General features: G+C 40.2%; 1 protein-coding gene across 1 annotated transcript in view; it reads right to left on the reverse strand.

Moving 5' to 3' along the window:
• The window catches only part of MYO9A (myosin IXA), a 294,424-nt gene that overhangs the window by 84,217 nt on the left and 186,864 nt on the right, over nt 1–23,343 (reverse strand). The window contains 3 exon segments of the mRNA XM_053717307.1: nt 22,997–23,035; nt 23,037–23,192; nt 23,194–23,213. Of these exon segments, the coding sequence (XP_053573282.1) occupies nt 22,997–23,035; nt 23,037–23,192; nt 23,194–23,213 (215 nt within the window).

Genomic DNA, 23,343 nt, shown 5'->3' on the forward strand with positions numbered 1-23,343 from the left:
GACCTAAACAGAAGGCACCACCGCTTGAAGAACCTTTTTTCCAAAAAAGGCCTCAGCAGAGGCAAAAGTATCAAATTTGGAAAAAGTATGCAGAGAGGACCATGTTACTGCCTTGCAAATCTGTTTAACCTTCCAAGATAACAGCTTAATAGCTATGGAATACATTGGCTCAAACGGAGCCTGCTACAAAATTCTAAGAACTAGGTTAAGGCTCCAAGGAGGAGTAACAGGTTTAAACACAGGCCTGATTCTGACCAGGGCCTGACAAAAAGATTGAACATCTGGCATATCCACCAGACGCTTATGTAAAAGAATAGATGATGCAGAAATTTGACCTTTCAGAGAACTGACTGACAACCCTTTCTCCAGACCATCCTGGAGAAAAGACAAAATTCTAAGAATCCTGACCCTACTCCAAGAGAAGCCCTTCGATTCACACCAATAAAGGTATTTACGCCATACCTTATGGTAAATTTTATGAGTAACAGGCTTACGAGCCTGAAGCATGGTATCAATGACCGATTCATAAAACCCACGCTTAGCCAGTACTAAGCGTTCAATCTCCAACCAGTCCGCTTCAGAGAAACGAGATTTGGATGGAGGAAAGAACCCTGAGTTAGAAGGTCCTTCCTCAGAGGTAATCTCCAAGGAGGAAGAGATGACATCTTCACTAGGTCTGCATACCAGATCCTGCAAAGCCACGCAGGAGCTATTAGAATCACAGACACTCTCTCCTGTTTGATACGAGCAATGAATCATGGAAGGAGCGCAAACGGAGGAAACAGGTATGCTAGACCAAAACCCCAAGGAACCGCCAGAGCATCTATCAGAGCGGCCTGAGGATCTCTTGACCTTGAACCGTACCTTGGAAGCTTGGCGTTCTGACGAGACGCCATCAGATCCAACACCGGTACCCCTCCACTTGAGGGTTAACCTGGAGAACACCTCTGGATGAAGAGCCCACTCCCCGGGATGAAAGGTCTGTCTGCTCAGGAAATTTGCCTCCCAGTTTTCCACTCCTGGAATGTGGATGGCAGATAGAAGACAAATGTGAGTTTCCACCCACTGAATAATCCGAGTCACCTCCTTCATGGCCAAGGAAATCCCAGTTCCTCCCTGGTGGTTGATGTAAGCCCCTGAGGTGATGTTGTTTGACTGGAACCTGAAAAACCGGGCTAAGGACAACTGAGGCATGGCCATCAGAGCATTAAAGATCGCTCTCAACTGCAAGATGTTTATGGGGAGAGAAGACTCCTCCCGAGTCCATAGGTCCTGAGTCTTTAACGAGTCCCAGACTGCTCCCCAGCCTAGCATCCATGGTCACAATCGCCCAGGAGGGTCTCCGGAAGCATGTGCCCTGAGACAGATGATCCTGAGAAATCCACCACGAGAGAGAGTCTCTTGTCAACTGGTCCAGATCTATCCTCCGAGACAGATCCGAATGGTCTCCGTTCCATTGTCTGATTATGCATAATTGCAGAGCTCTCAAATAGAATCGAGCAAAGGGAATGATGTCCATAGAAGTGACCCTCAGACCAATTACCTCTATACATTGAGCTACTGATGGCCGAACAGTAGACTGTAGAGAAAGGCAAGTAGTGAAAAGCTTGGATCTTCTGACCTCCGTCAGAAATTTTTCATAGATAGGGAATCGATGATGGTCCCTAAGAAAACCACCCTTGTAGCCGATTGGGTTTCCAAGACGACTTGGAGTGCTCCTGCTTAGTGGAAGGAGAGAAAGACTTTTGACCTTTGAAGTTATGAAATGAACGAAAATTACTTTGACGTCCTTTAGGTCTATTCTTCTTGTCTTGTGGTAGAAAGGACCCCTTTCCACCCATAATTTCAGAAATTATCTCCACCAGACCAGGACCAAACAGGGTCTTATTCTTGAAAGGTAGTGATAGTAGCTTTGACTTTGAGGTAACGCCAGCCGACCAAGATTTCAGCCACAGAGCCCTGCGGGCTAGAACAGTGAAACCAGACATTTTGGCTCCCAGTCTGATGACTTGCATGTTAGCATCAGAGATAAAGGAATTGTCGAGTTTGAGAGCCTTAATCCTATCTTGGATCTCCTCCAACAGAGTCTCCTCTAAAATCAGATTGGATAAGGCATTGCACCAATAAGATGCTGCACTAGCTAGTGTGGCAATACAAACTGCGGGTTGCCATTGTAGACCCTACATACATCTTCTTCAAATAAGCCTCCAACTTTTTGTCCATGGGATCCTTAAAAGAACAACTATCCTCAATAGGAATCATGGTTCTCTTAGCCAGAGTAAAAATAGCCCCTTCTACCTTAGGCACTGTGCAAAATAAGTCTCGATTGGAATCAGCAACAGGAAACATCCTTTTAAAAACAGGAGCCAGGGAGAAAGGTATTATCCCATTCCTGTGCAATGATCTCAGACACATGGTCTGGAACAGGAAATACTTCCACAGCGGAAGGAACATCATAGTATTTGTTAAGTTTACTAGATTTGTTAGGGTTGACAGCGACAGAAGTGTCAGAGTCGTCCAAAGTAGCCAAAACCTCCTTTAGCAGTAAGCTGAGGTGTTCAAGCTTAAATCTGAAGATAACCGCTTCAGAATCAGACAAAGGAATTATACTGTCAGAATATGAGATTTCACCCTCAGAGGCTACCAACGTATCCTCCTCATCAAACTTATGAGGGAGGTCCACCTTCATGGCAGCAGATGGGACAGTACCTTACCATCTGACAAATGTTTAGATTTCCTCTTGCGTTTTCCCAACATAGGAAAAGCAGATAATGCCGCAGATACCGCAGAGGATATCTGTGCAGCAAAATCTGATAGCAAATAAACTCCTCCAGGAGGCTGAGAGGAACTGCAGGGCACTGTATGTGATGCCATTGAGGCTTGGGACGTTTGAGGAGAAAGCTGTGGCATTGCCTGAACAGCATCATCCTGAGAGACATTAGGCTCAGAAAACAGAAATTTATCTTTACATTTCAAAGTTTTATCTAGACATGAGGAACAAAATTGCAAAATTGCATAGGTAACACAATTTGGCTCTCTAGACACAAACATTTGTCCATAGTAACAGATTCCTGCTCCATGTCCATAACTTAAAGGATTTCCAGAGATACTGGAATGACAAGAAATTTTTTTTGACACTATCACTTTAAATCTAAATTTACTCAGAGCGAATTTACGCTAACACCCCCCCCCCTTAATAAGGACCTCTACACCTCGGCAGACTGAGGTGCCCTACCTGCCCCAGCGGAGTAGAGACAAACTTGCCAATCAAAGGATAAAACCGCTGATCGATTCACAGGAAAAGCAGACACAGCCGACGGGTAGTCATGTGACCGGCTGAAAAGAAACTGCGCATTAAAAGCAAAAGCATGCGTTTTTGAACACTGTCGACTGGAACAATAAACTGACAAAATTAGCCAGAACCCTTCAAAGTCTAAATTCCTTCAGATATTTGCCTATCTAATAGTAGAATGCCAAGAGAAACTATACAAGTACATCTCAATGTCTTCCCAATCAGACCCATAAACAGTCTCAATAAATATAAAAGAGCCACTGAATCTAAGGTATCTCCTCTATTGACAATAAAGGAAGATTAACCCCAAAGTCTCCTGTCACATACGATGGGCCTGCACACTGTCTAAATAAAATCCTATATTAAGGACTAAGTATGTCCTAAATAAATAATGCAGAGAAATACTCTTAAAGGGACAGTCTACGATAGAATTGTTATTGTTTTAAAATATACATAATCCCTTTATTACCCATTCCCCAGTTTTGCATAACCAACACAGTTATATTAATATACTTCTTACCTCTGTGATTACCTTGTATCTAGGAACCTTCTTCCAGCCCCCTGATCACATGACTGTGACTGTTTATTATCTATTGTCTTAAATTTAGCATTGTTTTGTGCTAATCTTAAATAACCCCCTGTGCCTGAACACAGTGTTATCTATATGGCCCACGTGTACTTTTTGTCTCTTTGTGTTGAAAAGAGATTTAAAAAGCATGTGATAAGAGGCAGCCCTCAAAGGCTTAGAAATTAGCATATGAGCCTACCTATGTTTAGTTTAAACTAAGAATACCAAGAGAAAAAAGCAAATTTGATGATAAAAGTAAATTGGAAGTTGATTAAAATTAAAAGTTCCTATCTGAATAATGAAAGTTTAATTTATACTAGACTGTCCCTTTAAGTGCAAGTCTCCAAGACATAGAAGACAATAGCACTTACCTGCAAATCCAGCTGTCCGGCAGGAAGACAGCTCACAAGGCGTGAAATTATCAATTGTTAATTCAAATGTGAAAACCACATCCACTCAAAAACAAAGGAGTTATCCACATTAATAGTGAATAAACACCTCTCTGAAGTAACATCACATTTACTAAAAAGGAAAGGAGCTATCGGTGCCGAAGGGTACTTGGCGATGTCACAGTGAACATTTATTCCTGTCAGTTTTTTTTTTTAAATAAGTTTTTTATTGAGGTAATGAGCAGTAGTAACATAGAAACAGTACATATGTCCAGATACAGATCAGACCTGGAAAAAAAACATCTTTACAATTTTAAAGTAGAAAATAGGCTAGATCTAAAACATTAAGGTACCAGTAAAATTGTTATAATTGTCATGCCAGACCCACCGCAATACTAAGTACCTGCGAATGAAAACTTGAACTGTACAAAATAACCAAACCACGAGTCTAGCAATGAGAATATAAGTTCTGGCAAAGAGTACAAAAGTATGTCTAAGATGTGGATTATAAAATGTATAGTATATAGGGTTGAAAGTAAAAAGAAAGAGACTTGCGTGTGGCAGAGATGGCTAACTGGAACATATGATAAAGAAACCTCATTTTATAACCTTTGACTTAATAAGGATGAGAATGGTCCCCAAATTACTGTGAAGACCATAGAGTAATGTATCTATTCAGAGTGAATTGTGGTAAGACGGGGGTTAGTAAGATGGTTTTATTTTGGGGGGGAGGGAGATTCAGCAGGCAACAGCCGCTGTGGTTAAAAAAAAAAGGGGGAAAGAGGGGGCGTGTCCGGGTGTGTGAGAGGTACAGTGTTGTTGTTAAGATATGGCTTAGTAGGAGCTCTATTGAGCTCATTATAAACTTAATGGGGTGGGCAAAAGGGTGGTTGAAGCACAGCTTCCTCCTGAAATATCCAAAGCCACTCTTAGGCCTTACTAAAATTATAAACTAAATGAAGGGGGATTAGCATATGAAGCGATCATTATTTGGACCAGGGGGAAACTGGTTGGAGATTAGCTACTGATACAATAGAGGAAAATATATAGTAGGTAGTATATAGTGTTTAAAAACAAAATTTATGCTTACCTGATAAATGTATTTCTCTTGTGGTGTATCCAGTCCACGGATTCATCCATTACTTGTGGGATATTCTCCTTCCCAACAGGAAGCTGTAAGAGGATCACCCACAGCAGAGCTGTCTATATAGCTCCTCCCCTAATTGCCACTAATTCGGTCATTCGACCGAAGACAAGCAAGAGAAAGGAGAAACTATAGGGTGCAGTGGTGACTGTAGTTTAAAAATTAAAAAATACCTGCCTTAAAATGACAGGGCGGGCCGTGGACTGGATACACCACAAGAGAAATAAATTTATCAGGTAAGCATAAATTTTGTTTTCTCTTGTATCCAGTCCACAGATTCATCCATTACTTGTGGGATACCAATACCAAAGCTATAGGACACGGATGAAGGGAGGGACAAGGCAGGCGCTAAAACGGAAGGCACCACTGCCTGTAAGACCTTTCTCCCAAAAATAGCCTCCGAAGAAGCAAAAGTATCAAATTTGTAGAATTTAGAAAAAGTATGAAGCGAAGACCAAGTCACCGCCTTACAAATCTGTTCAACAGAAGCCTCATTTTTAAAAGGCCCATGTGGAAGCCACCGCTCTAGTGGAATGAGCTGTAATTCTTACAGGAGGCTGCTGGCCAGCAGTCTCATAAGCTAAGCGGATTATACTTCTTAACCAAAAAGAAAGAGAAGTTGCTGAAGCCTTTTGGCCTTTCCTCTGTCCAGAGTAGACAACAAACAATGCAGATGTTTGACGAAAATCTTTAGTAGCTTGTAATAAAACTTTAAAGCACGAACCACGTCAAGATTGTGTAATAGACGTTCCTTCTTTGAAGAAGGATTAGGACACAGTGACGGAAAAACAATCTCTTGATTGATATTCTTATTGGATACCACCTTAGGAAGAAACCCAGGTTTGGTACGCAAAAATCAAGTGTTCAATCTCCAAGCAGTCAGACGCAGAGAAATTAGATTTGGATGTTTGAAGGGACCTTGAAGTAGAAGGTCCTGCCTCAGCGGCAGAGTCCAAGGTGGAAAGGATGACATGTCCACCAGATCTGCGTACCAAGTCCTGCGTGGCCACGCAGGAGCTATCAAAATCACTGAAGCTCTCTCCTGCTTGATCTTGGCAATCAGCCGAGGGAGCAGAGGAAACGGTGGAAACACATAAGCCAGGTTGAAAGACCAATGCGCTGCTAGAGCATCTATCAGCGCTGCCTTGGGATCCCTGGACCTGAACCCGTAACAAGGAAGCTTGGCGTTCTGACGAGACGCCATGAGATCCAATTCTGGTTTGCCCCAAAGTTGAATCAACTGTGCAAACACCTCCGGATGGAGTTCCCACTCCCCTGGATGAAAAGTCTGCCGACTTAGAAAATCTGCCTCCCAGTTCTCTCTCCTGGGATATGGATAGCTGAGAGATGGCAAGAGTGAACCTCTGCCCATAGAATTATCTTTGAAACCTCCAACATTGCCCCCCTGATGGTTGATATAGGCTACAGTCGTGATGTTGTCCGACTGAAATCTGATGAACCTGACCGCAGCTAGCTGAGGCCAAGCCTGAAGAGCATTGAATATCGCTCTTAATTCCAGAATGTTTATTGGAAGGAGAGCCTCCTCCTGAGTCCACAAGCCCTGAGCCTTCAGGGAGTTCCAGACTGCACCCTAGCCCATGAAGGCTGGCATCTGTCGTTACTATAGTCCAATCTGGCCAGCGGAAGCTCATCCCCTTGGACAGATGGACCTGAGATAGCCACCAGAGAAGAGAATCCCTGGTTTCTTGATCCAGATTTAGTAGAGGGGACAAATCTGTGTAATCCCCATTCCACTGACTGAGCATGCAAAGTTGCAGCGGTCTGAGATGGAAGGCGGGCAAACGGTACTATGTCCATTGCCGCTACCATTAAACCGATTACTTCCATTACACTGAGCCACTGAAGGACGAGAAGTGGAATAAAGAACACGGCAAGAGTCTAGAAGTTTTGACAATCTGGCCTTCGTTAGGTAAATCTTCATTTCTACCGAATCTATCAGAGTCCCTAGGAATGAAACTTTTGTTAGAGGTGATAGAGAGCTCTTTTCTTTGTTCACCTTCCAACCATGGGACCTCAGAAATGCCAGAACGATGTCCGTGTGGGACCTGGCAACTTGAAAAGTCGACGCCTGTATCAGAATGTCGTCTAAGTAAGGGGCTACTGCTATACCCGCGGCCTTAGGACCGCTAGAAGGGACCCTAAAACCTTTGTAAAGATTCTTGGTGCCGTGGCCAACCCGAAGGGAAGAGCCACAAACTGGTAGTGCCTGTCTAGAAAGGCAAACCTGAGAAAACGATGATGATCTTTGTGTATCGGGATGTGAAGATAAGCATCCTTTAGGTCTACGGTAGTCATATATTGACCCTCCTGGATCATAGGAAGGATGGTTCGAATAGTCTCCATCTTGAAGGATGGAACTCTGAGAAATTTGTTTAAGATCTTGAGATCTAAGATTGGTCTGAATGTTCCCTCCTTCTTGGAAACTACAAACAGATTTGAATAGAAGCCCTGACCCTGTTCCTCCTGCGGAACTGGGTGGATCACTCCCATAATTAGAAGGTCTTGAACACAATGTAAGAATGCCTCTCTTTTTATCTGGTTTGCAGATAAAAGTGAGAGATGAAATCTCCCTGTTGGGGGAGAGGTTTTGAATTCCAGAAGATGACCCTTGGACACAATTTCCAATGCCCAGGGATCCTGGACATCTCTTGCCCAAGCCTGGGCGAAGAGAGAGAGAGAGTCCTGCCCCCTACTAGATCCGTTTCCGGATCGGGGGGCTGCTCCTTCATGCTGTCTTATAGGCAGCAGCAGGCGTTGTGGCCTGTTTCCCCTTGTTCCAAGCCTGGTTAGGTCTCCAGACCGGCTTAGACTGGGCAAATGTTCACTCTTGTTTTGTGTTAGAGGAAGTTGAAGCTGCCGAAAACTAGACTGTTTGGTCCTTAATTTGTTGGACCTGTCTTGAGCAAGGGCGTGACCTTTTCCTCCAGTGATGTCAGAAATTATCTCCTTCAGTCCAGGCCCAAATAGGGTCTGTCCTTTGAAGGGAATGTTGAGAAGTTTAGACTTTGAAGTCACGTCAGCTGACCAGGATTTAAGCCATAGCGCCCTGCGCGCCTGAATAGCAAAACCTGAATTTTTAGCCGTTAGCTTGGTTAAATGAACAACGGCATCAGAAACAAATGAATTGGCTAGCTTAAGGGCCCTAAGCTTGTCAATAATATCTTCCAACAGGGTTTCAACCTGTAGAGCCCTCCTCTAGGGACTCAAACCAGAAAGCCGCAGCAGCAGTGATGCAAGAGGCTGGAGAATAACACCTTGTTGAATAAAAATTCTCTTAAGGTAACCCTCTAATTTTTTATCCATTGGATCTAGAAAAGCACAACTGTCCTCGACAGGGATAGTGGTACGCTTAGCTAGAGTAGAAACTGCTTCCTCCACCTTAGGGACCGTCTGCCATAAGTCCCGTGTAGCGGCGTCTATAGGAACATCTTTTTAAAAACAGGAGGGGGAGAGAACGGTACACCTGGTCTATCCCATTCCTTAGTAATAATTTCAGAAAACCTTTTAGGGATTGGAAAAACATCAGTGTAAGTAGGTACTGCATAGTATTTATCCAATCTACATAATTTCTCTGGGACTACAATAGTGTCACAGTTGTCCAGAGTTGCTAAAACCTCCCTGAACAATACGCGGAGGTGTTCAAGCTTAAATTTAAATGTAGACATATCAGAATCAGATTGAAGTATCTTCCCTGAATCAGAAAATTCACCCACAGATTGAAGCTCCCCTGCTTCAGCTTCAGGTGAGGGTGTATCAGACTTAGCTACTAAAGCGTCAGAGAGCTCTGTATTTATTCTAGTCCCAGAGCTGTTTAGCTTTCCTTGCAATCCTGGCAGTTTAGATAATACCTCTGTTCGGGTATGATTCATAACTGCCGCCATGTCTTGCAAGGTATACGCAATGGGCGCGCTAGATGTACTAGGCGTCCCCTGAGCGGGATTTATAGGATCTGACACGTGGGGAGAGTTAGACGGCATAACTTCCTCCTTGTCAATTTCTTCTTGTGATAAATTTTTTAAAGCCAGAATATGGTCTTTGTAATCTATTGTAAAATCAGTGCATTTGGTACACATTCTAAGAGGGGGTTCCACAATGGCTTCTAAACATAATGAACAATGAGTTTCCTCTATGTCAGACATGTTTAAACAGACTAGTAATGAGACCAGCAAGCTTGGAAAACACTTTAATAACTGTGAACAGGCAAAAAATAAAAACGGTACTGTGCCTTTAAGAGAAAAAAAACAATCACAGAAACTGCAAAACAGTGAAAAAAGCAGTAAATCTTACGAAATTTTTACAGTGTGTATAAAAGGCTAAAAGAGCATTGCACCCACTTGCAAATGGATGATTAACCCCTTAGATTCAAAACCGGATCAAAAAAACGATATAAACGTTTTTAAACAGTCACACCAAACTGCCACAGCTCTACTGTGGCCCTACCTGCCCATACAACGACTTTGGAAGGCACAAAAACCCTTTAGAGAGGTCCTAAATGTTCAGGGGACTCCTTCAGGGAAGCTGGATGTCTCAAACTGCAAAAACTAATGCACAATTTAGGTGCGAAAATAGGCCCCCTCCCAACCTGTACTCACAGTGAGAGGGCCTTAAAAAACTATCCCTAGGCAAAATCTAGTCAGCCATGTGGAAAAAACTGGGCCCCAGAATAAAGTTTTATCACCAATATGTAATAAACGTTCATACACCTTCAAGCAAACGTTATATCTATTCAGTAATGTGAGTAAATAATTAAAATATTACCCTTTACAGCAAGCATGATACCAGTCGTTATTAAATCACTGTAATCAGGCTTACCTTAAATAAATCCGGTATTGTCAGCATTTTCTAGCATATAATTTCTCTAGAAAAATTAAAACTGCACATACCTCAGAGCAGGAGACCCTGCACGCTATTCCCCCAGCTGAAGTTACCCATCTCTTCAGTTATGTGTGAGAACAGCAATGGATCTTAGTTACAACCTGCTAAGATCATCAAAGACCACAGGCAGACTCTTCTTCAACTTTCTGCCTGAGGCTAAAATAGTACAAACTCCGGTACCATTTGAAAATAACAAACTTTTGATTGAAGATAAACTACATTAATGCACCACAACTCTCTAGCTACTTCCCTTGTCGAGAGCTGCAAGAGAATGACTGGGAGGTGGCAGTTAGGGGAGGAGCTATATAGACAGCTCTGCTGTGGGTGATCCTCTTGCAGCTTCCTGTTGGGGAAGGAGAATATCCCACAGGTAATGGATGAATCCGTGGACTGGATACACCTTACAAGAGAAAACTAGATAATGATAAACATTCAATGAATATATATCTATTGGCAAAGATACTGGTAGCTCGTAACTAGACAGTAATGACCAAGGATGTGCTATATATATATAGTAACTTGTGCTGTGATGCTATGAAAACTGCATGTGTGGCATGCTAACTGTATACTAATCCAAAGAAGGGCAATGGGACTGTGGGGGAAATTTAAAACTATTTTGACAAATGACTATGTGTCTGTGATCACTCAGGAAATCTCAACAATAGGGGGGTTTGCTTATGACCAATTATGTATTAAGTTTGTGGGACTAAACATCCCTCCTTAGAAGTCTTATTATGGAAACCCAGGGGGGTACAATTTTGCTTTTAAAAACTCTACTGTATTATAAAAATGATAGATCTGAGAGATTTCTTCAGAAACATGGAGTCATGGACTTGTATCTGCTATGTATAATATTCTAATCAATTGCCTGGGGTATAATTATTAAGATGGGGAAGAGTATAAAAGCATATGAATATTAGGGCTTAAAGGGATAACTTTCCACAATTAATTATGTATGACGCGGTTGCCTAAGAGCGTGGTCATCCCAACCTATAGTAGTATGAATGTGCAACATAGACTATATGCCAATGTAAAATAGTATTAAACAAAGCTGCTCATATAGGGAGCCAATAGCACCAAGATATAATGATTAGTGGAATAAGGCTAGAGGAGTGTTAGCGAGTCCTGATATAGTGTGTATGCTATATGGAGGGGGTATAGAGAGTGGTAGTGGGAGGGGAGCATATGAGCTATAGTTATGGAGGAAGGTAAGCCGCATGTGTGTGTGGCTTTATATGAACTGGTTAGGATGTGAATGGGGACATATTAATGTAATGTGTAAAATTAAAGACGAAGTAATAATGACTTAAAACTCCACCAACTAGGATGAGTCTTAACATGGAGATAGTGTACTGAAAGGCTAAATTGGGATTATAACAAATGCGGTTTCAAACCCTCAGTGGTGACAAAATAAAAATACAGAACTCACTAGTATGGGTAAATAGAGATAAGAGACATGCAAATATTTCATACAAGCCCACATTCATTTGAAGCCTAATGGTAGTTCTGTGCATGGGTAATAAACATAAGATCACCAATTTTTGTTAGGCATCCTCCGTGGCATAGAGGAGATCCAAGTAGTAATGGCATAGGTAGATGCTTAAATAAATAGTGTGATGGGTCTACTTCTAAATCCTAAAGCGTATAGTAAATAAGAGTGGGTGGAGAATTAATTACCATTCTTTAACATCTGATACCCTAAGGGAAGGACGGAGGGAATAAAATAGAACCAACTAACAACAATTCGTTACATAGATGTATATATAAGCGTGAGTATAGCCCTATTCTATAGTAATCCTGACAGACCATACCGTGGAATATAAAGCATTAAAACAAGCTGCCAAAAAACATGAGAATGGTGTTAAAAATATATAGGAGGCTAACAGAAGTGTTCCTGGCGATTTTAAGAGCTTACATATAAATATTATACAAATCAATACAGCGCTAGTTAGTGTAGTGTAGTAATGTTTTAGGGGATTAGGATGACCAGTACAGAAGCACAGGGTTCGTTATTACTCTAATTAGGCGTTTTTTACATATTTAAAGTAAAAGCAGCGTCATTGAGGCAATGAACAGCTCTATATATTATGGGCTTCACTGTGAAAATATGGGAGTTATGTTTTCCTATGAGCTACAATACCCCAAGTAAAGCTACCTAAACACAAGTAAGCAGTAAGATAGACATTTCTGAAGGTCAATTTCTGTAATTTAACTTAGAGAAACAATCTTATGTGCTAAAACCTAACAGTATTAATAAATACAAACAGATCTTGAGGAATGTTCAAACGTGACTCCTGGTAACTCCTTATATTAGTGATGATATGGGGAGTTCAGATTTAGGTAGCCTAAAAAACAAACTAGCGAAAAAGGGAGATAAGGATCTTGTAAGAACAAACAACAAATGACCCCTAAAATTAGAGCATAATAAATCTCCTCTCGAAGTATGTAACATATATACAAGTTAGCATAAAACAAAAATGAGGGTATATCTCAGGCTGTCAGCCATCATCATAAAGTACGATTGTCCTCCTTAGAGTGTCCTCAGAAGAATATGTGAAGCGTTTCAAAGCCATGGGTACTTTAGGACATAGTATCGCACAGCACATGCATATTATAACTAGCCGACCCCAACTCTGCTATTACAGCTATAGGGAAGTCTCATGAATGTGATGTTCCAGGACCCCATGTGTGGACTATGATTAGGCATGTAATACCCCGTTACCATGTCTAGGAAATTGAGGCTTGAGTAAGAGTGAAGTTCGCTGCGTGTGATCCAGGAGCTGGGGTCTAACGATTGAAATTGTTCCCCAGTGAGGAGTCCCACCAATATGTCCGGATTCTCTGGGGTTAATAGAAGCTTCCTGAGGTTAGGAGACCCTTGGGGCACTTATATATCTGGGTCGACAATGTGGATCTTTGTAAATACCGTAGAAGGCGGTCTTTGATGATTTCGTTCAGCATCGCTTCTTGAGGGCTGAGAGAGCCGGAGCCGATGCACAGTCTCCACTTCACCCGGATCTATGGATGGTGTAAGTAGGCCTCTGGCGTTCTCGTTATTGTATTTGCTTATCCCATTCAGCTTCCTGGTCACAAGACTGAGGTAGGCAGACAACTGTTCTCCTTCCAGATTATTTTCCGGCAGCTGATTCCCTAGTAGTTGGAGAAGGTTTTTCATACTGCTGAAGTGGTAGTCAAATGACCGTTGTACACGGGCCTTCCATTTATCTAATATGATCACAGGTTGTAGGGTAGCCAGTTCTTGTATTTCGTGATTCAGAAACATGCTGAGTAGTTACATGAGCCCAATCTATGGAGCCCTTAAGAAAGAATGTTTCAGCTCGCTCAGTTGTAGCTCTTTTACCCAGTAAACTGGGGGGAAGGTATATGAATGCTGCTCATTGGGCCCATGCCGCGTTTTTAACCTGTCCCATTCTAGTCACTTAGCGGTGAATTGGTAAAAGAGTGATATGATTATGCTCAGTATCCTCTCATATCCGTAAAGATAGGTAGTTTTCAGGCTTTGATGATGAGGAAATCTGGCAATATTTAATATATATCTCCTGCAACTTACAGAGCTACTGAAAATTCAGACCATCATGGCCGCCATCCGGACACGCCCCCCGTCAGTTTTTTAATCAACATTGTTGAACATTGTTTTCAAACATTATATTATAACATGGATCCATGTTTTATGTTATTATGTGTAATTTATGTTTAAAATTTGATGAATACATACGCGCTCTTAACTCAACGATTATTAGTAAATTTAAATGTGTAATAACATTTGACTTGTTCATAGAATTGTACTCAGTCTGACCCAGCCTCTGATAGGTTAGGCGCTTTGGTTACACTGCTCATATGATTCACTAGTCTGGCAGCTAGGTGCCATTCAACTCAAAGCAAAAGGGTCTCAAGCAGCAGGCGCTAGTTATACACTACTGCACAAGGTGTGAAAGGACACATACTCCTTACAGAGACCTGTAGAAAAAGAAACAGCAGAGTAACCTAATCTGGCTTTCAACACCAAGGGCAGCAAAAATGTTAGAAAGTAGTGAGGTAGTCCTTGCTCAGGTTTCTAACTGCTTAAAAGCCACCACTACTCTTATTCAAGAGGTTGACGTGGACACAGCTAAACCCAAATCCTTGCTTGCAGAGAAAAGTACCCAAAAAAAAGGAATTAATATCTTCAGACACCAACTTCACCTTCTCCATTGACAGAGGCAAAGAGAATGACTGGGGGTTATGGGATAAGGGAAGTGACACTTAACAGCTTTGCTGTGGTGCTCTTTGCTTCCTCCTGCTGGCTAGGAGTGAATATCCCACTAGTAATTTGAATGACGTTGTGGACTATCCATGTCTTAGGAAAGAAATAAGAGATCTAAAAAAACAATTGGCTGGGGTACTGTAGCACAAACAATATTGATATAACTACATAATTAATGTAGTGAGTAATTTTCAGTCATTATATCTGTATTATCTTTAAAGGGACAGTTTAGTCAAAATTAAACTTTAATGAATCAGATAGGGCATGCAATTTTAAAAGCAACTTTCCAATTTACTTTTATCATCAAATTTGATTTGTTTTCTTGGTATTCTTTGTTGAAAGTTAAAACTAGGTAGGCTCATATGCTAATTAATAAGCCCTTAACAGACAACCTCTTATCTCAGTGCATTTTGGACAGTTTTTCACAGCTACACCGCGCTAGTTCATGTGTGCCATATAAATAACATGAATAACATTGTGCACACACACGTGGAATTATTTAGAAGTCAGCACTGATTGGCTAAAATGCAAGTTCTGTCAAAAGAACTGAGATAAGGGGACAGAGGCTTAGATAAAAGGTAATCACAGAGATAAAAAAGTATATTTATATAACAGTGTTTGGTTATGCAAAACTGTAGAATGGTAATAAAGGGATTATCTATCTTTTTAACAATAAAAAGTCTGGAATAGACTGTCCCTCTAAAGTTCCAAACAGCAATAAAACAAAGTTTTGTGAAGATTTCAAGTGGCTTTTGAAGATGTTAATCTACACAGAACCCCAAGCAATAAACACATTTATCCTATTGACTAAAGACAAGGTATTGTTTGAATATTTTGCATAATGTTAGAGCTTTGGAACACTTTTCAAAGTAAGATTCCTATTTTGCCCATTTTGATTAATCAAAACTATTAGAAATAGTTGTGAATTGAGGGCTAAATACAAACAGACTGAAAACATCTTCAATAAATGTGGGATAGGAAAACATGCATCTTTAGGATCTAGAGGCACTACTTTGCCAACATTACTATGCTCAAGTTATGTCTTAAAGGGACAGTATATAATCCCTTTATTACCCATTCTCCAGTTTTGCATAACTAACATGGTTATATTAATACACTTTTTACCTCTATGATTTTAACTGAATCTAAACACTTTTTACATATCTTGCTTTTTAGCCAATCAGTGCAGGTTCTTGAATAAACCATTATTATTCTCCATGGGCACATTGTTATCTATATGGTACCCATGATTTAGCACTGTCTGGCTGTTGTGCAAGATTAAAAAAAGCTAATAAAAAGCACTGAGATAAGGGATGATCTGCAGGGGCTTAGAAACGATAAACTGAGGTTATAAAGTATATTAATATAACAGTGTTAGTTGTGCTAAAGCTAAGAAATGGATAGTAAAAAGACATTATCTATCTTTTTAAATAAAAAAAAAAAAAAAAAAAAAAAAGAACAAGTAAGATTGCCCTTTAATTATTTAGACTGGTGGAACAATATTAAAAGGGATACTAAAACCTGTTTTTTTCTTTCATGATTCAGATAGGAGCATGTCATTTTAAGCAGCTTTCTAATTTACTCCTACTATCATATTTTCTTCGTTCTCTTGCTATCTTTATTTGAAAAAGCAGGAATGTAATGAGCCGGCCCATTTTTGGTTCAGGACCCTAGGTAGTGCTTCCTGATTTGTGGCTAAATGTAGCAAACCTATTAGCAAGCTCTACCCATGTGCTGAACCAAAAATGGGCCGGCCCTTTACCTTACATTCCAGCATTTTCAAATAAAGATAGCAAGAGAACAAAGAAACATTTATAATAGGAGTAAATGAGAAAGTTGCTTAAAATTGCATGCTCTTTCTGAATCATGAAAGAAAAAAACATAATTTATGTAAGAACTTACCTGATAAATTCATTTCTTTCATATTAGCAAGAGTCCATGAGCTAGTGACGTATGGGATATACATTCCTACCAGGAGGGGCAAAGTTTCCCAAACCTTAAAATGCCTATAAATACACCCCTCACCACACCCACAATTCAGTTTAACGAATAGCCAAGAAGTGGGGTGATAAGAAAAAAGTGCGAAAGCATATAAAATAAGGAATTGGAATAATTGTGCTTTATACAAAAAAAATCAAAACCACCACAAAAAAGGGCGGGCCTCATGGACTCTTGCTAATATAAAAGAAATGAATTTATCAGGTAAGTTCTTACATAAATTATGTTTTCTTTCATGTAATTAGCAAGAGTCCATGAGCTAGTGACGTATGGGATAATGATTACCCAAGATGTGGATCTTTCCACACAAGAGTCACTAGAGAGGGAGGGATAAAATAAAGACAGCCAATTCCTGCTGAAAATAATCCACACCCAGAATAAAATTTTAATGAAAAAACATAAGCAGAAGATTCAAACTGAAACCAATGTCTGAAGTACGTTTCTACCAAAAACTGCTTCAGAAAAAGAAAACACATCAAAATGGTAGAATTTAGTAAAAGTATGCAAAGAGGACCAAGTTGCTGCTTTGCAAATCTGATCAACCGAAGCTTCATTCCTAAACGCCCAGGAAGAAGAAACTGACCTAGTAGAATGAGCTGTAATCCTTTGAGGCGGAGTGTTACCCGACTCAACATAGGCATGATGAAATAAAGATTTCAACAAGATGCCAAAGAAATGGCAGAAGCTTTCTGGTCTTTTCTAGAACCGGAAAAGATGACAACTAGACTAGAAAGTCTTCGGAAAGGACTTAGTAGCTTCAACATAATATTACAAAGCTCTAACAGCATCCAAAGAATGCAATGATTTCTCCTTAGAATTCATAGGATTAGGACATAATGAAGGAACCACAATTTCTCTACTAATGTTGTTAGAATTCACAACCTTAGGTAAAAAATTCAAAAGAAGTTCGCGAGCACCGCCTTATCCTGATGCAAAATCAGAAAAGGAGACTCACAAAAAAGAGTAGATAATTCAGAGACTCTTCTGGCAGAAGAGATGGCCAAAAGAAACAAAACTTTCCAAGAAAGTAATATAACGACCAAAGAATGCATGGGTTCAAAAGGAGGAGCTTGAAGAGCCCCCAGAACCAAATTCCAAACTCCAAGGAGGAGAAATTGACTTAATGACAGGTTTTATACGAACCAAAGGTTGTACAAAACAATGAATATTCAGGAAGATTAGCAATCCTTCTGTGAAAAAGAACACGAAAGAGCAGAGATTTGTCTTTCAAGGAACTTGCGGACAAACCTTTATCTAAACCATCCTGAAGAAATATAAGTCTTCCAGACTCTATAATATATCTCTCTAGATACAGATTTACGAGCCTGTCACATAGTATCAATCACAGAGTCAGAGAAACCTCTTTGACCAAGAATCAAGCGTTCAAACTCTATTACCTTAAAATTAAGGTTTTGAGATCCTGATGGAAAAAAAGAACCTTGAGACAGGAAAGACTGGTCTTAACGGAAGAGTCCACAGCTGGCAAGAGGCCATCCGGACAAGATCGCCATACCAAAACCTGTGAGGCCATGCTGAGCTACCAGCAGGGACAAACGAGCATTCCTTTAGAATATTGGAGAGATACCCTTAAAAGAAGAACTAGAGGCGGAAAGATATAGGCAGGATGACACTTGTAAGGAAGAGATAATGAATCCACTGCCTTCCGCCCGAGGATCCCGGGATCCGGACAGATACCAGGGAAGTTTCTTGTTTAGATGAGAAGCCATCAGATCTATTTCTGGGAGTTCCCACATTTTGAACAATCTGAGGAAACATACCTTGGGTGAAGACCATTCGCCCAGGTGCAACGGTTTGGCGACTGGAGATAATCCGCTCTTTCCAATTGTCCATCCCTGGGAGATGAACCGCAGAGATTAGCCAGGAGCTGGATTCCGCCCAAACCAAAATTCGAGATACTTCTTTCATCGCCAGAGGACTGTGAGTCCCTTCCTTGATGATTGATGTATGCCACAGTTGTGACATTGTCTATCTGAAAACATATGAACAACTGCTCTCTTCAGAAGAGTCCAAGACTGAAGAGCTCTGAAAATTGCACGGAGTTCCAAAATATTGATCGGGAAATCTCACCTCCTGAGATTCCCAAACCCCCTTGTGCCGTCAGATACCCCCAACACAGCTCCCCAACCTGTAAAGACTTGGCATCTGTTGAGATTATAGTCCAGGTCGGAAGAAACAAAGAAGCCCCCTGAACTAAACGATGGTGAATCTGTCCACCATGTCAGAGAGTGTCCGATAATCGGTTTTAAAGATATTAATTGAGATATTCTTTGAGTAATCCCTGCACCATTGGTTCAGCATACAGAGCTGAAGAGGTCGCATGTGAAAACGAGCAAAGGAGATCGCATCTGATGCTGCAGTCCTAAGACCTAAAAATTTCCATGCATAAGGCTACCAAAGGGGAATGATTGTGACTGAAGGTTTTGACAAGCTGATATCAATGTTAAACTTCTCTTGTCTGACAAGGACATGAGGTCATAGACACTGAATCTATCAAGAAACCTAAAAAGGTTACCCTTGTCTGAGGAATCAATGAACTGATTGGTAAATTGATCCTCCAACCATGAACTTGAAGAAAACAACACAAGTCGATTCGTATGAGATTCTTCGAAAATGAGAAGACTGAGCAAGTACCAAGATATCGTCCAAATAAGGAAAATACCAAAACCCTGTTCCTCTGATTACAGAAAGAAAGGGCACCGAGAACCTTTGAAAAAAATTCTTGCGAACTGAGGCTAGGCCAAACGGTAGAGCCACAAAACTGGTAATGCTAGTCTAAAAAGAGGAATCTCAGACACTAAAAGTGACCTGGATGAATCGGAATATGCAGATACACATCCTGTAAATCTATTGTAGACATATAATGCCCTTGCTAAACAAAAGGCAGGATAGTCCTACAGTAACCATCTTGAATGTTGGTATCCTTACATAACGATTCAATTATTGATAGATCCGGAAACTGGTCTGAAGGAATTGACCTTCTTTGGTACAATGAAGAGATAAAATAAAACCCCCGAGCCCCTGTTCCAGAACTGGAACTGGCATAATTACTCCAGCCAACTCTACATCTGAAACACATTTCTGAAATGCTGAGCCTTTGCTCGAGTTACTGGGACACGGGAAAGAAAAAAATCTCTTTAGCAGAGGCCTTAACTTGAAGCCAATTCTGTACCTCTTTCTGAAACAATGTTCTGAAACCAGAGATTGAGAACGGAATTGATCAAATTTCTTTGAAGAAAACGTAATCTCGCCCATACCAGCTGAGCTGGAATAAGGGCCGCACCTTCATGGGTACTTAGGAGCTGGCTATAGGTTTCTATAAGGCTTGGATATATTCCAACTGGAAATAGTTTTCCAAACTGATACCGCTCCTGAGGATAAGGATCAGGCTTTGTTCCTTGTTGTGAGGAAAGAACGAAAATGATTATTAGACCTAAATTTACCTTAGATTTTTAATCCTTTGGTAAAAAAAGTTCCCTTCCTTCCAGAAACAGTTGAGATAATAATTTATTACCCTGGAAAGAACGGGAAAGCAAAGTTGACTTAGAAGACATATCAGCATTCCAAGTTTAATCCATAAAGCTTTTCTAGCTAAAATAGCTAGAGATATATACCTGACATCAACTCTAAATGATATCAAAAGGATGGTAATCACCAATAAAGATTATTAGCATGTTATAGGAATAATAATAATGCTATAAAATTAATGATCTGTTACTTGTTGCGCTAAAGCTTCTAACCAAAAAGTTGAAGCTGCAGCAACATCCGCTAAAAATATAGCAGGTCTAAGAATATTACCTGAACATAAGTAAGCTTTCTTTAGAAAGGATTCAATTTTCCTATCTAAAGGATCCTTAAATGAAGTACTATCTGCCGTAGGAATAGTAGCACATTTTAGCGAGGAGTAGAGACAGCCCCATAACCTGTAGGGATTTTGTCCCCAAGAAAACTCTAATCTGTCAGATGGCCCCAGGATATAATTGCTTAAACGTTTAGAAGGAGTAAAAGAATTACCCAAAGTATTCCATTCCCTGGAAATTACTTCAGAAATAGCATCATGGAGATGTAAACACTTCTGGAATAACTAGCAGGAGATTTAAGAAAAACCATATTTAAACGTTTAGATTTAGGTATCAAGTAGGACCAGAATCCTCTATTTCTAATGCAATTAATACTTCTTTAAATAAAGAACGAATAAATTCCATCTTGAACAAATACAAAGATTTATCAGCATCAACCTCTGAGACAGAAACCTCTGAACCAGAAGAACCATTATCAGTATCAGAATGATGATGTTCATTTAAAAATTCATCGTGAAAAAAGAGAAGTTTTAAAAGACTTTTATGTAAAAACATAGAAGGAGAAATAACAGACATAGCCATCTTAATGGAATTAAAAAAGTAAAATCTCTTATGTTTATCAGGAACACTCTGAAAAATTAGATGTTGACGGAACAGCAACAGGTAATGTAACAGTACTAAAGGAAATTTTATCTGCAATAATAAGTTTGTCATGACATGCAAATACAAACAACAGCTGGAGAAACAGATACCAAAAATTATAGCAGATACACTTAGCTTGGTAGGCTCCAGCACCGGGCAGTGATTTTCCTGAAGTATCTTCTGACTCAGTTGCAACGTGGAACATCTGCAATATGTAATAGAAAAAACGAACATATAAAGCCAAAATGATCAAATTCCTTAAATGACAGTTTCAGGGATGGGAAAAATGCCAAAGAACAGCTTCTAGCAACCAGAAGCAATGAAAAATGAGACTTAAATAATGTGGAGACAAAAGCGACGCCCATATTTTTTTTAGCGCCAAATAAGACACCCACATTATATGGGCGCCTAAATGCTTTTTTGGGCGCCAAAAAATGACGCCACATCCGGAACGCCGACATTTTTGGCGCAAAATAACGCTCAAAAATGACGGCAACGGAAAAGATTTTTTGCGCCAAAAAAGTCAGCGCCAAGGAATGACGCAATAAAATGAAGCATTTTCAGCCCCCGCGAGCCTAACAGCCCACAGGGAAAAAAGAGTCAAATTTTTGAAGGAAAGAAAAAATGATTAATTCAAATGCATTATCCCAAATATGAAACTGACTGTCTGAAAAATAAGGAATGTTGAACCATTCTGAGTCCAGGCAAATAAATGTTTGAATACATATATTTAGAACTTTATAAACAAAGTGCCCAACCATAGCTTAGAGTGTCACAGAAAATAAGATTTACCTTACCCCAGGACACTCATCTACATGTTTGTAGAAAGCCAAACCAGTACTGAAACGAGAATCAGCAGAGGTAATGGTATATAAATAAGAGTATATCGTCGATCTGAAAAGGGAGGTAAGAGATGAATCTCTACGACCGATAACAGAGACCCTATGAAATAGACCCCGTAGAAGGAGATCACTGCATTCAAATAGGCAATACTCTCCTCACATCCCTCTGACATTCACTGCACGCTGAGAGGAAAACCGGGCTCCAACTTGCGCGGAGCGCATATCAACGTAGAATCTAGCACAAACTTACTTCACCACCTCCATAGGAGGCAAAGTTTGTAAAACTGAATTGTGGGTGTGGTGAGGGGTGTATTTATAGGCATTTTAAGGTTTGGGAAACTTTTGCCCCTCCTGGTAGGAATGTATATCCCATACGTCACTAGCTCATGGACCTCTTGCTAATTACATGAAAGAAATCTGGTTTAGTAACCCCTTAAAGGGCCACTAAACCCAAAATTTTTCTTCATGATTCATATAGAGAATTGCAAATTTAAACAACATTACAATTTACTTCTATTATTTATTTTGCTTCATTTTTTATATATCCTGAGTTTGAAGAAAAATCAATGCACATGGGGTGAGCCAATCACACGAGGCTTCTATGTGCAGCAACCAATCAGCAGCTACTGATCATATCTAGATATGCTTTTCAGCAAAGAATATTAAGAGAATAAAACAAATGAGATAATAGAAGTAAATTAGAAAGATGTTTAAAATTGCATTCTCTTTCTAAATCATGAAAGAAAAAATGTGGGTTTCATGTCCCTTTAATAGTGTAAATGTCCTGCAAGGACCCTCCTCTCCCCCCCCCCCCCCCCCAGAAAAAAAAGCTAAATTTTTAATGAACAATTAACAGGGTGACAATTAATAGAATAAAATAAAAAATTAAAAAAAGCAAGGCAGGCAAAAATTATTTAAGCCCAAGAAAAGTAGAGCACATTAACATTTTGAACTGTCTAGAAAAAAGGAGTCAGCAGAATAACATATGCACCGCATACTAGAGGTTAGACAGTTACACTGAACAACAAAAAAGGTAGCTTTATAATCGGCAGACAATACATAAATAAAGGTCATGAGTGTCAGGTCTATGTAGAAATTATAAGTGAGAAAAATATATAATAAATAAAGATTTCAGCATATTACCTTTTTCTGCAGAAATTCATCCATACACTTCAAGTCACTTGGCGCTACAGATAATCTGTGCTCGCTCATCCTGCCATTGAGCAGTTCCAAGGCAGCCACTACTGATCTTCACACTTCTTCATCGCTGCACCTTTGGGGAAGGGTCTTTGTTTTCCTTTTCCCGTCCCCGGCTAAGGTCTGGGCTAACGGGGGGTACTAGCCCATAAACCACAATCCACTGGAAAAAGAAAAACATTATTTACGCTTACCTGATTAAATTAATTCATTCATGAGTGGTGACAGTCCACAACCCTTACGCTTGGAATGACTAATATTCCTAAACCCCAAAAGCTCTATAAAACGCCTCC

The sequence above is a fragment of the Bombina bombina genome, chromosome 6, assembly GCF_027579735.1.
Source record: "Bombina bombina isolate aBomBom1 chromosome 6, aBomBom1.pri, whole genome shotgun sequence".
Lineage (NCBI taxonomy): Eukaryota > Metazoa > Chordata > Amphibia > Anura > Bombinatoridae > Bombina > Bombina bombina.